Below are 16,027 nucleotides of genomic sequence, written 5' to 3' on the forward strand. Positions count from 1 at the left end.
ACAAATTAAGTACATTTTTTCAAATCCATGAAAATCAAGCATATATGAGGATTTACAAGGTAACATGTTGTTTTTGTAACTACAAATTAAAAGGGATCAGGTCTCATTTTGGTACTCGGAGTCTTTGGGGCAATTGTGGTGCACCTGCAGTGTTTCTTGTGTGACATGCAAATGTTACTTTTTGCTCTTTCTCCTTTTACAGACTCTGTATACTCACATTGTGACAGACATCAAGAATGTAAATGCTAAGCACAAAAACAATAAAGTAAACACAGTAAGTATTCTAGTTTTCAGATGCACTTCAATTTACTACCTTGTGTTATTGAAGATTGGTAATAATAAACGCTTCCCAACTTTTTTCTTAGATGCTGCAGAACTTCATGTATACCATGTTGAGGGACAGTAATCCCACTGCTGCCAAAATCTCTCTGGATGTGATGATTGAACTTTACAGAAGGAATATTTGGTAGGTTTGGTAGGCCCATGCTTCTTCCCCATTTAATGTTGGATGGCCATCCTGACATCACTCGCAGTATGGTGTGCAAAATGTGATGTGGAGGGCCTCTGGTTTTCAGTATATTTATTTTCTTTGTGTTCCAGTGGCTGGATTTTGTGAAGCTTGTTCTAGTTTGAAAGAAACAGGTAGAAATACTGTCTTCCTTAAAGTCTGAGTTACTTAGGTTGAATCTTTTACGTTTTAGTTGAAAATGGTCAAGTTGTGTGTATTGCATTTGTAACAAGCTTTGTGCAGCTCACTTGTTTGAACTCTTGCATATAAAGCTGTTGCTATTCGCATACAGGCTGTGATGTACAGTGAAAAAAGAAATTTTGTTTTTTCTTCTCTCAAGTTACTAGGGTATAATTCTAGATGACTTACCTAATAAGTGCTTTGAGGGTTTTTTGTTGTTGTTTTTAGGTGAAGCCATAATATAGCTTTTATTTTTAGTAGACACCAGCTTGAACAACTATTAGAGAAATACTGAAAGCAGAAAAAGTGCACTGAGTACTCAGTTTCTGTTTCAGTGCTAGTTAATGTCTAAGATGTTGCTGAATCTTTTTCTTGTGTTACAAAGTGCCAGAGCAGATGTTACCCAGTAGAAAATTGCACTAGAAGATCGTAGTTTGTTCACTCTCAACTTTTTGATTGTAAAAACAAAGTATTTTTTTAAGCCCTTCAGTTTCTAACTCCATTGCTCTTCTGGGTTCTTACATAGAAATAAACTGTAAAGGAGATGTATGAATGCAGCAAGCAACACTGGTGGTGTGCAATGTTTCTGCTTCTTTTTATGTATTTCCAAGTTAGTGCCAAAGATCTAATGCATGCAGTTCTTGCATTACTTATTCCCATCAATTTCTAGCATGCTGGGAGGTGAATGGCAACATTGATTACCTTGGCATTAAAAGAAACCTCAGCTGGCAGGCAGGATGTGGTGCCATACGGTATTTATCATGAGGAGTGATCATTTTGATATGTAGTGTTCAAGGAAACAGTCTATTCCATGGCTTGCACAAGGTCACAGCAGCTTTAAGATTTTTGTTGGTTTAGTGGTAGGTTGAAAATTATTATAACAAAGGGAAAATTAGGATAGCAGAAAAAAATACTAGTGTTGCTGAAAAGATTAGACTTCTTGCAGTTTTAATGAGTAGATTTTTAAGTACCTAAGACTTGATATAAACTCAAAATATTTTTTTGGAGTCCTAGTTCACGCAACTTAATTTTCTGAGAATAACTTGAAATTGTAAAACTTGAAATAAAAGGCAATGTTGTTTTTTTTTTTATTCCAGGAATGATGCCAAAACGGTCAATGTCATCACAACTGCTTGCTTTTCCAAAGTGACAAAGGTGAGGACAGAAGTCATTTGATGAAACCACATTTAATCTAAGCTACTGTTATCCTGGGGATGCAGTTTCTTAATTCAGTACCCAAATTGCTAACTAGCTTCACTGATTATTTGTCTTTTGTTGTTTTAATTTCAAAATGCCACTTCGGTTCTGGGAGTAGGACACATTTGGTGCTTAGGTGCAGAGCAGCAGAATGGGATGCTTGTGCTATGACAAGTGCAGGCTGGTGTGGGGAGGGTGGGTGTACTTTCCCTTGCTACTCAGAAGAGACTGTCAGGATATTGCCACCTTATAATCAGCATCATTAAGGCGTTTACTTTTTTAATGTGAAGAGAGTTGATATCTTGCCTGGGATTTGAGTGGATCTGAGGCTGCCTGTCATCTTCATAGGTTTTCCAATGCTAAATGCTCTAAAATGCATGTTATGGTTTGAGATATGTTCTTGGACAGCAAAAGTCCAAAAGCTGTTCCAGTTGATTAAAAAACAAAACAAACAATCAAAACCCACAAACCCATATAAACTTATGAAAACTTGGAGTACTCAGCACAGCTGATCAAGTATCAGCTGTGCAGGAATTAATAACATTGGCATGGAGCAATTGCATTGCTTTGCAGAAAGCTAGGAAGATTTCCGTCTCTGGATTTGCTCCTGTCACTGTGGAAGCCCAGCTGTTTTTTGATTCTTTATGTGCCTCTGGCTGATGAGGGTTAGAAGCAAAAATTGACTTTGTTCAGGATGCTTTGTCTGATGGTTTGCTTTCTTTATGTATTCTTTTCTACCAATAATTGGAAATGTTTTAGCATAACTTAAGATCAGGATGCTTGGCTGTTGTAAATACTCTTGTCTGTTTGTCATGTCCTATATTTTACTTAATTTCTCAGGTATTAGTTGCTGGTTTGAAGTTCTTTCTTGGGAAGGATGAAACTGAGAATCAAGATAGTGACTCAGATTCTGAGGTCAGTGTTGTGATTAAATCTTCACAATCTAAGTTATGTCATCCTGCAGACATACAACTACACCAATGCATCTACTTTTGTGCTGCAGAATTTTCTGTTTTGTATCCTCCAGTTGTTGATCCACCTCACAAAAATGTTTATTTTTTTGCCACCTGGTCTCAGTTGATAGCAGGTTACCTTCACTATCTGTCTACAGCCTAAGGGCTCCCTTGATTTCCTGAACTCATTTTTTTTTTTTTTTTTTTTCAAAGCTAATGAGTTAGTAGATATGTAACTTTAGAGTTGTGGGAAGAGATTTTAACTTGATATTTAAGATGCAGGTTTAACTTTTTAGATATCCCTTCAGTTCTGTTTCTCAAACTGCATTTCCCATTTATGTACAAATGAAATAATTCAGTTACCCTGAGAAGGCTGATAACTTGCAACAATTACAGTTTAGAACCTCCTAGTACAAGGCCATTATTGTGTGTGACTGTCTAGTACCCTGTGATTACCCAGCTGTAACAATTATTACTATCTCTCTGATATAAGTGGTTTTATGGAACTGTGATTTTAAAGGCTACTATCTCTGTATGATGAAACTTAGATGGGAAGAGACCCTTTTCAAATGTAGTACACTGATACTTTTTGTATTTCTGCTTCCCGTTTGAAGCCTGATTTCACCTGAGTCTTGTTTTCCTTGTGTTCCTGCTGAAGGATGACAGCCCCACGGCCAGAGATCTGATGGTGCGGTATGCAACTAACAAGAAAACGACCAAGCGCAAGAAGAAACTGGAAAAAGCGATGAAGGTTCTCAGGGTGAGTAGAACGGTGTTTTGACTTGCTGGCATTTTAGCTTAATCCTTCACATGCAGAAATCTTTTTTGTTTCCAGTCATCTTAGTTATCTTTTGTCATCTAATTTAGGTGAGGCTTCTAGAGCATACCAGCATCTGCTGGTTGGGCAGTTTTCTGAAACACTCTTGTCTGAGATGTGGACTGGTTCTCCTCTTGGGTGCCCCTTTTGTGGTCCCTTACTTAGAGCATACTGTGTCTTGAGAAGCAACCTTTTGATGTGGTTCCTGTTGCCTGTTAGGTCAGGTGGTTGAAAACCTAATGCAATTGAAAAGAATGGTAGTTTATTTGCTAAAAACCAAAGCACATCTTTTTGAAGAGAATAATGAGGAATAGCAGCTTCCAATGGCAGCCTGAAACTGAAGCACCTGCAGCTTTTTCATGGAAAGAAAAATGTCTCCTTTACTCTTCTTGCCATGCAGAAACACAAGAAGAAGAGCAAGCCAGAGGTGTTCAACTTTTCTGCTATTCACTTGATTCATGATCCCCAGGGTAAGCATGCATCGTGTTCTGTATTTTCTCAAACTGTTTTTCTCAGATAATAAATATTTAGCATCAATGAAGGAGAATGAAAGTAAAAACAAATGTGGTAACAGGATGCTTTTTTAGCTTTCTTTATCAAAGAGTTTCATAACACTTAAAACGTGAGACTAATCTTGTTGTGCTTGTCATAGTGGAACACTTGTAGATGGCCAGAGAAGGAAGAAGGAGCAATACTGCACTATCTGCTCTGGGTTGATACAGATCAGGATGTGTCTTTCAGCTTATATCTTGTGTGTGTGAAAGCCATAATTTGTGCAAAAGGGCAGTAGTTTATCTTCTGCAGCTTTTTAGCTTATGCCTTTGTAGAAGCATGTTCGTATTATCAGTCTGGCATTTGTCTAATACCACTTGACTCGTTCACAGTCTGATGTAGTGAAACTTTGGGGATTTTGTTTTTCAGATGGGTTGAAATGCATCTTTTTAAAAAAACAAACTAGCTTTAAATACTGATCCTGTATTTAAAGAAAAATTGAACAACAACAAAACTTAACTATCTTTTTTTAACCCAGTCTCAGCTGAGTTTGGCACAGTGCCTTTTGAGACTACCACAAATCTATTATTGTTTTTTCTAGACTTTGCAGAGAAACTGCTGAAGCAGCTGGAGAACTGTAAGGAACGATTTGAAGTGAAGATGATGCTCATGGACCTAATATCTAGGCTAGTAGGAATCCACGAGGTACATAATAATTTTGTACTGGTCTGACGGTTGGGTGGTGTGCTCTGGCCTTGTGCCTCCGGAAAGTGAGTTAATTTTCCTGTATGTTGAAGAATGAAGCTGAGTAAAGCCATGGAGTTGCCAGTGGGCTTTATGGTATGGCACAGTGATGTGGGCTTGTATGGTACTAAGTGAATTCTGCTTGACAAGGCTGGTGGTGTGTAATATAGCTGGGATGTCATGACTAGAGGAGAAAATGCCTATTTAAAAACCTGTGTTTTCAGTGTAGTTTTTTAATTGAGTCTAGCAACAGCTTAAGAACAGCACCCTGAGATATAACCAAAGTGTGATCAGACTTCCTTAAGAATCTGTTCTTCTTGGGAGCTCTGTGGGGCGAGGGAAACACTAGTCCTTGCAGGTATCCTCAAGGCTAAGAAAAGGTGGAAATGCTCACTGTGGCTGTATGAGCACTCTTGAATATAGGGAGTGTGAGAAAATCCAGTTGTTTTTTTGACACTGTACTGGGTTCACGCCTAGGCACATACAGCTGCCACTTTGTGCTTTGGTCTCTGCCCAAAGCATTCCTCCCAGTGACCAGGGCATCTGAATTGTCAGGTACATCACAGAGACCCCAGTGTTGCAGTGGTGTCTCGCTATTTCTTCATTGCATAAAGCTGAAGTAGAATTTACCACGTGTAAGTCTGAGTCCAGGAGGTGTATGAAATACTTGTCACTTGGGAGGTGTGTGTCCAGGTGTTAGGCTGCTTCAGCATCAAATATGCATTCAGGCTTGCTGGAGGAGTTAGTGAAGGGACTTGGATGCTAAGTGAGCATGAATTTAGGGACAGTCTCTTTTGAGAGGACTGTGTTCCTAAAGCTAAGGGAAGAAGCAGTACATCATTGTGCAGCAGACCACCCAACTGGATTTCTGTGCAGTCAAACGAGAACCATTGTGGATTTCAGATTTTGGCATTGAGTCTTAATTTCCTTTGAAAAAGTCCCTTCCTGACCTCCATGTATTTCAAGTTCAGGACAGGTGAATGTGTTACACAATAAAATCTGAGGCATTTGCAGAGCAGGCTGTGTAGGTTTGTTGATTATCATATATCAGGTTATAAAAGTCATCTCAGAAGAGACGCAACTAACCTGTTACAACTTTTATCTGCCCTGCAGCTTTTTCTTTTTAATTTCTACCCCTTCATTCAGAGATTTCTACAGCCCCATCAGAGAGGTAAGCACTACTAGTTATAACAGTGTTGGTCTGTCAGGTCTGTCATTTCACATGTACAGTCACTTCTGAAGTGGTGCTGTGAGTAGGTAGCAGTAGCATAATTGGAAGCAAGAATAGTCCAGGGAGTGTGGATGAAGGAGGCAAAAGGCTCCAGTTGTCCAAAACAGTGGACTTTCATGGAAGCTTTGTCCACTTGACGCTCTTAAGCATTTGAGAAACTTCAGCAATAGGATCAAGTGAGTTCCTAGTTCCTTGCAGAACCTGACTTGTTGAGCAAAGCTGTGACTGCCTTTTGCTGCTTTTTTGCTTCTGTTTAGCTCTAGAATGGAAATACACGTGTATTTTCGTGTAGCTGGCTGTTAAGGGTCTGCACTGCTGCTGGGGTAGAGATCCAGGTGTGTTCCTAATGCTTTGTGAGAGAGAAGTACAAGATGTCTCAAATAACTTCATCCTGAACTGGCTTTGAGGCTTAGAAGCTCAGGATTTCATTGAGTTAGCTGTATTGGTGGGTGTGGGTAAGGCCAAAATAAGTTGTACTGGTTGTACTTGGACATCTTCTCCCCCTTTCTTTTTATTTTTACTTCCAGAAGTGACAAAGATTCTTCTGTTTGCGGCACAAGCTTCGCATCAGCTAGTACCACCTGAGGTCAGTATTCCATTAACTTTTGGTGACGTTAAAATGGACAGTGTGCAAGCTTCAAGTGTTAAGTGCATTCACTGGGGACTGGGGACGAGGAATCCGGTCAGACCCTTTTTCTTGAAAACCACGTGGGAATTTTTGCTCTCATTGACAATTTCTGCAAGTTCCAGGTTGTTGCTTTTTATAAAGGGATACAATCCCAATGCTCAAGGTCTTCAGTTTCTACAGGAGAATTTGTCTAGAAGTTATTTGCAGGCTATAGTGTTAAGTCACGAGCTCTGCTTTTCTGTGAAAAGGGCTCTGTTAATAAGATGTAATCATTTCACAATTATATTAAATAAACAGTAAGTATATTTACCCTTTCTTCCTTATTTTCAGATTATCCAGTCAGTGTTGATGACCATCGCCAACAACTTCGTCACTGACAAGAATTCTGGGGAAGTCATGACTGTAGGGTGAGTATGGAATTTTATTACAACCATAAAACTCTGAATGTGGAAAAATATTTTCTATTTTTTTTAATGACCTTCAGCCTATTACTGTCATTCATCTTTGCTTTTAAGAACCTACTTGAATAAAACAAGACAGTAAACATAAACTTTCCTTTATTTTCTTGTCAGTGTTGTAAATTCCTCAGTGCGATGGGTTTCTGTATTTAGCCAGTGCTGTGACTTAACTCTTTTGCATTTTGTGATGGCCTTCTTTGATTTCTTGCTTGGTCTTGTGTTTTTCTTCCTTCCCAAGTATTATGTTATTTCTAGTTTGAGGGTACACCCTCTTGTGTGTGAATCAAAGTACACGTAACTTCCATTTGTATACGCACAGTGAGAAGACAGCATCGTAATTCAGGACTTTTCATGTGTAGTAGATCAAATTTTATTACTGACAACAAATTCAAGTGATGCTGTTAGTGAAACTATAAAGTGCTTGCTTTCTCTGTTGAAGAAAGTCTGCTTTTGTAATAGGTGTGGTGCAGGCAGAGTAGAGTATGACCAGTAAATGTAGGAGAGAGCTGAGCTGTGCCTGAAGAAGATGAAGTAGTTGGTGGGGGAAACTACGTGAGCAGCCATGTGTGGAATACTTTCATGAACTACTTTTTTCCTTTCAACATGGTTATAGTCCTGCAACAAATTTAGTGTACTGGGTGTGTGCATGAAGATGATTTAAAAAGTAACCTGGTGTAAGCAGGCTTCCTTTATAGTGTTGTTTGTCTGCCCACGCTTGACAGGAGAACTATTTCTTGATTTTGGCCTGGCCTAGGCCTGGTGATCATTTGACAGCTTTTTGCGGATGTGCTTGGTTGGATCTAGCCTTAAGTTGCAGAATCCGGAGGTCCAAGATCAGACAAAATAGGTGGAGAGTGTAGAGTATGGACCAAAGATGGACGGTTTTGAAGAAGTTTTGGAGAACTATGGCAGAGAGCATCCTGTTATGTTCCGCTCTGTTACACCTAACACTTCTGAAGATTCATCAAGTGTGAGAAAATTCAGTCTATTGCTGGGCCAGTGAGTGCCTTCCCAACCATGTTATTCAGGAAAATACTTCCCTTTGAATTTTTAGAATCAATGCAATAAAAGAAATCACAGCGAGATGTCCATTAGCCATGACTGAAGATCTGCTCCATGACCTTGCTCACTACAAGACTCATAAAAATAAAAGTGAGTATGTTATACGGGTATGACTCTTAGATCTATCTTCCTTTTTTCTTGTCATCTGGTCCTCTGTTATAGCCTTCATAATAGTACTGCATTTTTTGGTGGGCTGAGAGGTATCATTTTTAACGTCTGTTGCATTTCTATGCGTATACTTAGTCAAACAGTCATGGGTAGTTACGGCAAGGGAAACAGCTGACAGAACTGGAGAAGGGCAGCTGCTTGTTAACAAAGATTTGGCCCTGAGAGCTGGATCCTGTATTGGAGAAATCAGTGGGAGCTAGTATTTCAGAAAATACATGAACAGGCTGTAATACTGTTTATCTCAGTGCACTTTGGCTTGCTCAGGATTCTGCTTTACCATACTTAGTCCTGACTCTCTTTTTCTGGCTAGATGTGATGATGTCTGCAAGAACTCTGATACACCTCTTCCGTTCGCTGAACCCAGAGATGCTACAGAAGAAATATAGAGTAAGTGTTTTCTCTGCATTACATTCACTATAAATGTAAGCTTATGTGCTCAAAAACAACTGCTCTCAGAGCTTCTTGAGAATATGATGGAATCACTCTTTTTTTTTTCTTTCCAGGCCTGTTTTCTTGCTGCATTTTTGACATGGCTTTCTCTTGTTTCAAGGCTTCTTTACTCATCAAACTTATTGGCAGAAGCTTCATGCTGCAGAAGCCTGTCTTCCTGCAGTTTGTTCAACTTCTTTATAGTAATTCAAGATCTTTTCACGTTTCATCAGGCAGAATTTATTTCCTACAACTCCACCCCCTATTTTTATGGGCTTGTGTGAGTTAAGATAGCAGCCTGCTTAATGTGTTTTATTTACTTACAGGGTAAACCTACTGAAGCGTCGGTGGAAGCCAAGATTCATGAATACGGAGAACTGGATGCCAAAGACTATATTCCAGGAGCAGAAGTACTGGAGGTTGTGAATGAAGAGGAAAAAGGAAAAAACCAAGAGGAAGGTTGGCCTTTTTTCTTTATTACTTCCATGTTGTGCATCACTGCTGCTAAGATTTTTTTTGGACTTGGTGTTCATGCATTTCATTTGCTGCTGTCACATGCTATGTGGTTTGTACATGTCTGTATCTACCCATTAAGAAGCACTGATACTGTTCTCGAGTTAAGTGCAATTTATCCTGAGAGATCTGATAGTCAATGCATTGCTTCATATAATAGAGGGATGAAATAAAAGAGAGAGGAAAGAGGGATTTTGAACAGCAAAGAGAAGCGAAACAGGTCATAGAGAGCAACTTTGCTTTAAATTGCATTGCTTCCTTCCTTGGGTTAGATTAAGTGGAAGGGGCCGGAAATGTTGCTGAACGCAGTGTGGTAAGGATTAGCAGTTGTAAACCGATGTATTTCTTCAGAGACTCTCTTAAATGCAGCTGCTTGTTTTGAGGGCCTTGAACATAACTTGAGAGTTACCCTTTACCCATAGGGTTTTGGTACAATTTGCTGCAATAATGACTTGCTGCAAACTGATTAGCTATCCTCTATGGTTGGCATTCTTAAGAATTAAAGAAATGTATGTAAATGCATTTCCTGTAAAGGCTTTGTTCACCATTGTTGCAGGTTTATTTAAGTTCATAAGAAAAATGTTTTAAAGAGACTACAGCTCACAATGACAAGAGAGAACAGGTTTTAACAAGTCTGTTGTGTGTGTTCAAATATCTTATGCTGCTGTATGTGGTTATCACTAAAAGTTGGTTTCCATAGCTGTACATGCACGTGATGTAAGTGTGCTAAGAAATGAAGGCTGAGATGTCTTTGTACAGCTCTGAATCAGTTGCTGTCAGAGTTACGCCGTGTGATGCTTTGACTTTGCAGGCCAGGTGGAATTTGGTAGCTGAACTTGCCAGTGGGACAGCATGAGAGCTACTGGTCTGTTCAATCGTGGATGTCTAAAAATATTATTCCCAATTAATGATCAAATGTGTGAAGTTATCTTTAAGTCTTACGAACACCTATGTAGTTCTGAGGCTGGGATGCTGAGATCCTACAGCTTTGAGTGTGTCCCTGGGCATAAATGTAGTTAGGTACTAAAAGGCAGTGAGAGCTTAGGATCTGCTCTGAAATTATTTAAAATGCAAAGAGTTCAACCAACTCTGTACTAGCAGCTCTGTGCAATTGTTCCCTTGAGCAGATGGATGGGAAAGTGCTAGTATGAGTGAGGGGGAAGATGATGAAGATGGAGAATGGATTGACGTCCACCACTCTTCAGATGAGGAGCAGCAAGAAGTGGTGAGTTCCAAGCGTGTTCTACCCCAAATAGAAAAGGGACTTGTTAATAGCAGTCCACATTCTCTTGTTCTACCTTCTTGTGGCTGCTCATAACTACCTACATGGTAACTTGACCAAAATCAGTGAGCTGAAGTATGTTTTTGCAGCTGTGCTGAAATATGTTTGCTCTCAGGGTGAGGGGGGAGAGTTGGGGAATTCTCTTCCAGTGCTAAGCTCCTTCAAAGCTATTTTAACTTTCAATTCCTTAATATTTCAGAGGAAATGTAGTACTCTTTTTTTTTTTTTTTTTTTTTAATACCACATTGTTAGATATGACTCTTAAGAATCCTAATAACAGTTTGGAGCATTTCCCAACATTGTTCCCCCTGTGTGCCCTGTGTGGATATCTGGGAAGCAAGAGGGTCATGGATTGTAGAACAAATGGTTTGCAGAGCTCTGGATGATTGTTCTTTTGTACTTGTTTTGAAGGCAGAGAAGATGAAAAGCATGCCTATAGAGGAACGGAAAGCTAAAGCTGCAGCAGTCAGTACAAGCAGGCTGCTAACGCAAGAAGAATTCCACAAAATACGTGTTGCTCAGCTCTCCAAAGAGCTCAATTCTGCACCGGGCAAAGCTGCAAAGAGGAAAAATATTGAAATAGATGATGAAGAGGAGAGCAGGTAGGATGTGAAGTATTGTCTCTTGCGTTTTCCCCCTCCCCTCAGTCTGGTGATAAAACTTTGAATTGCTGTAGGGTACAGAGCTCTGCTCTTGGCCATTATCCCGTGGTAGCAGGTGGCAAGCAGCCACATGGCCTAGAATGGATCCTGGCCTGGGGGATTTATTTTTACCTGGGAGAAAAGAGCAAGAGGGGGCCAATGGAAATTGTGGGAGTAGTTTGTTTGTTCAGAGAAATAGGAGTGTTATTTTCTTAGCAGTAGTTGCAAGTCTGTATCTCCAGAGCTTCTTAAATGTTGTGGTTCAAGCTGGACTCGAAAAACAGTCATAAGAGAAGGGTTGTTTTGTAAGGGTTGTCCCAAGCATGAGGATTAGCTTAAGAGGAGGAACAAAAAGTGCCTGTGTGAATGTGTATAGGGGAACAATAGCCTGAGAAATGGGTGAGAGACAAAAGGTTAGGAGGACATCATGCTTTTCTGGCCAGATGATTTGTGTGTGACAGCCTTCTGTTGGATTTCTGTGTGCGTAGGGGTGAGTTGCTTTCACTCAGAGATATCGAACATCTACATAAGAAGCCGAAGTCAGACAAGGAGACAAGATTGGCAACTGCAATGGTGAGGAACTGGGCTGTTTCATATCCTCTTTTTAGACACTTGTGGGGTTTGTGTTCTTGTCTCCTGTGGAATAAGGAGGTGGTGTTGAATCTGTAAGACACATGCCCAGCTGCCATCTGTGTTTTGATGAAATTATTTTTTACTGTTGCATCGTGGCTGTAACTGATAAACAACCTCGTGCTGGTCGCAGGTGAAGATGAAAATACAGACACCCCCTAATTTTCCACTGATACTTAACGCAGCCAGCATGGAGGAATGCAGTTAATACACGCAGGAAATCACAAAATCTGGATGTACACTTGCTGCTCTAGAACCTTCACCCTAGCAGCTGATGTTTACTGTAGGGAAGAACAAATAATAGAGCCCCCTCTTATTATGGTGTGTTGTCTATTCTAGGCTGGAAAAACGGATAGAAAAGAATTTGTGAAAAAGAAAACAAGGATGAACCCATTTGCCAGCTCTACCAATAAAGAGAAGAAAAAGCAGAAGAACTTCATGATGATGAGATACAGCCATAATGTCCGGACCAAAAATAAGCGTTCTTTCAGGGAAAAACAGGTAACATTTCATGTTGAAATCATATGGGGCAGTCTGAGCAATAAACTTGTAATGCTGGTGAAGAGCTGTCTAGCCTATACCCTAAGATTTTGGTGTTTAATTTGATGGATTAATCACTGGAAAAGGCTGTGAGTTAGGTTGCTTCCCATGAAACCTACCCAGAGGAAGTATATCAGGGACCGTGGGGGTGGAGGAGAATGCTTTGTCAGAATCTGCTCGTGACTATGCACAAAGAACCATGCACTATTGCAAAATCATGGGTAGGTTAGCAAGATGATTAAAATGTGGTTTGATTTCTTTTCTCCCTTTAAGCAATAACAGATTATGTTCGAACTGTAATGTTGTGACAGAAGAAATCTTTCCCCTGATACAGTGGACTTGGTCTTTAGGACAAGCTTCTAGTGTGTGTTTCTTCACTCCCCATAATCTGTCTTTGACCTTTCTCCTATTACTGTCATATTATGGACTCAGCTCTCCTGGCTTGAGGTCATCTGATAGCTTGATACAAATGCACTTAAGGGACAGATGCCAGTACTCTTTAGAACCTTTTAGAGCTGTTCACAAAAATTAAGTCACTTTTTTGGTCTAGTCTGCCGCCATAGTTTGGCAATATGCTGCTCTCAGTGGTGATGCCTTTGCCTTCTACTGCTTCCTCAGTTACGAGCTTAGCTATGGGGCTGATGCAGGATTCAAAACAGCCTTCCCAAAAGCACTTGTAAGTTAAAAGTGCATCTCTTCGGTAGTCCAGTTAGCGTGTGTTCCCACAGGCAGCTGTGCCAGGGTAGCTGAAGGGATAACTAAAAGGTGAGGCAGAAAGTTCAGGTGATGACTTTGTAGCTTCCCCACACAGCTGAGGTTAGATGACGTGGCAGACATGGAGTGTGGACAGAGTCCCCTCACTTCTGTCATGCACCTCAGCTGGGGTTGATGCCTAAACTGTGGCAACTTTTGCTGGTGTTGATACAGGCATATGGTTTGCCCTACTGTGTTTCCAGGTTAGGTCTGTGTTAACAACAAAAATCGGCCTTAAAATCCCTTTATCTAACCTGGCAGGTGGCCAGTCAGGGGTGTTAGAGGCTGTTATAAAACTGAACTACTTTGAAGGTGTTCTGAGGAAAAACTTTGAGAATAATCCAGGTGTGCAGGCTTCTTTTCTTCTGTGTTAGTGATTTGTGTTTACTTAAGTGTTGTCTTGTGGTAGGGCATGTTCAGGTGCTGCTTTTACAAACCCTCCTCTGTCCCTGAGAGTTGTTTCCAGAATCATATTAAGTTGATGTGTATTTGTTGGCCACTTGTTGTCTTAAACAGCAACAATACTGAAGTTTATAGACTCAACAGGAAGTATTTCTTGAGTATTTCTGTTGAAGAAGAAGACTTGGACTAATATCCTGTGTAGTCTTTTATTTTTTGTCATTCTGCTTTGCCTCGTATAAGGCTGACACCTTAGCCCAGTACTTAAAACACAGAAAACGTAGCAAATCAACAGTCCACATGCTTTTACGAAACTGCTGTCAATTCTCTGTCCTTCTATTGAGAAATTGGGTGTAATTTTAGCCCAAGAATTCTGGATTAGCTCCTGAGATAGGATTCTAAACAGTTTGTTCTTTTTAAAAATTTATGTAAAAAGTAGGTGTCCATGTGATCAAAAACATCTCCCGTGTAGTGCCTTTAATCTTTTTTTCCTGAGATTATACTGACTTTTAAACTTGGCTCCCTGTTTTTAGAAAGTCATCTTGAATCTTTTCAGTCCTTACTCCTGATTTAATGTTTTGAATTCCAGGGTAACAGCTAAACAGTGAAATGAAAGTACCCTTCTTCCTTCTAATTTAAGTTAGACCACAGCATTGTCCTGTTGACAGTGATTGGGAAGTAGTACAAAAATAGAAGTGGGTTGGAGTACTGTAGTTTTTCAGATAATTCCTTCTGCTGCCCTCCTCAATGGTAGAATAAAATGGAATGTTGTCTGTAGTCAAGATCTAAACCCCATTACCAACTAAAATGTGTATAGTATATCACTTTGAAGAGACTGTGTATGGCACTCATTAAAAATTGCAGCATCTCCTCCTTCCCACCCTTGGAAAGCAGCTTTGTAATAATCTCAAAAAATTCCTGTTAATCCTACTTAGCTCTCAGCTGGACTGAAGTTTTTTCTCATCTCTTCTTGCCAAACAAGTCTGTAGAAGAACAACTTGTTACTCTATCCTTTTCCTAAGTGTGTAGGATCTTAAATGATGTTCTGATGCATTGATGAGTGTTTTATTTTTTGAAGCCCTACTCTTTCCTTAACTATACTGTTTAACTAAGCAACCACAGCATTTCTGTCAATGGATGTTAGCACTTGCCAGTTACTGCTCCCGGTTTTAGCTGATCAATTATTATTATTTCTCTAAGATTGAATAAATTTTAGGAGTCTTCCTTAGGATTTTGCTTACTTAATGAAAATAGCTTAACGAGACTTACCATCAATAGATCTGTCTGCATAAATGCTACCAAAATTCTTAATTTTACAGCTGAAGATAATGCTGTACTCCTGTTTTCTGTAGAACCCTATAAACAATTTCTTAATTGCATTCTGATATTTTACTACCTTCCAGCTTCGTGCATCAGATTTTGGTTGTCTGTATTCACAGCCATGTTTGAGTGGCTTTTGAACTTGAGTATAGGTAGTCATAAAACGACAGTAGGAATGAGCTGTGTGGCTAGCTCCTTTGTGATCTGCCTACTCAGTGCTGTTGTAGTTACAGTGTTACTAGCACCTGAGTCAACTGGTTCAAAGACAATTCAGGTTAATTTTTCATCTTGCAGTCCTACTTATCTGTAATACATAAAAGCCTCTATAAATGTCTACCTCAGCATAGATGATGGAAGCTGTTAGCTGTAGCATTCTCTTAAAAAGTTTGGTGATCTTATCTGCAAATGTCTGGTTACTACGATACCAATGGGATGCGTATGATGGGCATATCAATGAGGATTGTCCATGTGATACTGTTTTCTTAATAGTTAAAGCAGAGAGTTTGAAATACCTGAATATCCCTCTTGTTTCGTATTCCAGCTGGCTCTTAGAGATGCGCTTCTGAAAAAGAAAAAACATCTGCTGAAATAAAATGGTAAAGGAGAAGAACAGTTAATCATCCTTGAAGAAAAAAGAAACCTAGAAATGCTTATTTTCCCTTCTCTTAAAGAAGGGAAGAAAAAAGTACTAAATTGCCTTATGGATTCATCTCTGCTCTGTTCAGAATTATAAATTGAAGGCTGCTGCGAAGTTGGATAGTGCATCAATACAAAAGACCAAAGAGGCCTTAATCCTTGCAGACTTTTGGTTTTTAAAGCATTCTAGGAAATGAGGCAGTTGTCTTTTATTGAATATAATTTATTTACAGCTGTTTTTGTATGTGTAAGTATTAATTAAAACATACAACCTCACTGTAAAAAACTATTTGACTACTTGATTTGATTCAACTAATGAATAGATATTTGGAAGAAAAATGAATATTCCAGCTCATCCCTTAAATATTACATGCACACTTTATACCTGTCTTACTGTTGTGATTTCATAGACTTAGTAAGTGGTTGTTTTTCGCATGTTTACTACT

At 39.5% G+C, this 16,027-nt stretch overlaps 1 protein-coding gene across 1 annotated transcript in view; it reads left to right on the forward strand.

The window, feature by feature from the left end:
* SDAD1 (SDA1 domain containing 1) overlaps positions 1-15,941 on the forward strand; it is a 17,555-nt gene extending 1,614 nt beyond the window's left edge. The window contains exons 5-22 of the mRNA XM_082760289.1: positions 203-274; positions 366-466; positions 1,786-1,843; positions 2,726-2,800; positions 3,497-3,598; positions 4,056-4,125; positions 4,749-4,852; positions 6,005-6,062; positions 6,650-6,708; positions 7,081-7,157; positions 8,263-8,360; positions 8,749-8,825; positions 9,194-9,326; positions 10,508-10,605; positions 11,074-11,264; positions 11,792-11,876; positions 12,273-12,434; positions 15,487-15,941. Of these exons, the coding sequence (XP_082616415.1) occupies positions 203-274; positions 366-466; positions 1,786-1,843; positions 2,726-2,800; positions 3,497-3,598; positions 4,056-4,125; positions 4,749-4,852; positions 6,005-6,062; positions 6,650-6,708; positions 7,081-7,157; positions 8,263-8,360; positions 8,749-8,825; positions 9,194-9,326; positions 10,508-10,605; positions 11,074-11,264; positions 11,792-11,876; positions 12,273-12,434; positions 15,487-15,537 (1,671 nt within the window). The 3' untranslated portion in view covers positions 15,538-15,941. The remainder of the gene's footprint in view (positions 1-202; positions 275-365; positions 467-1,785; positions 1,844-2,725; positions 2,801-3,496; positions 3,599-4,055; positions 4,126-4,748; positions 4,853-6,004; positions 6,063-6,649; positions 6,709-7,080; positions 7,158-8,262; positions 8,361-8,748; positions 8,826-9,193; positions 9,327-10,507; positions 10,606-11,073; positions 11,265-11,791; positions 11,877-12,272; positions 12,435-15,486) is intronic.
* The last annotated feature ends 86 nt before the right edge of the window (positions 15,942-16,027 follow it).

The sequence above is a fragment of the Aythya marila genome, assembly GCF_965140915.1.
Source record: "Aythya marila genome assembly, chromosome: 4".
NCBI classification, from domain to species: Eukaryota; Metazoa; Chordata; class Aves; order Anseriformes; family Anatidae; genus Aythya; species Aythya marila.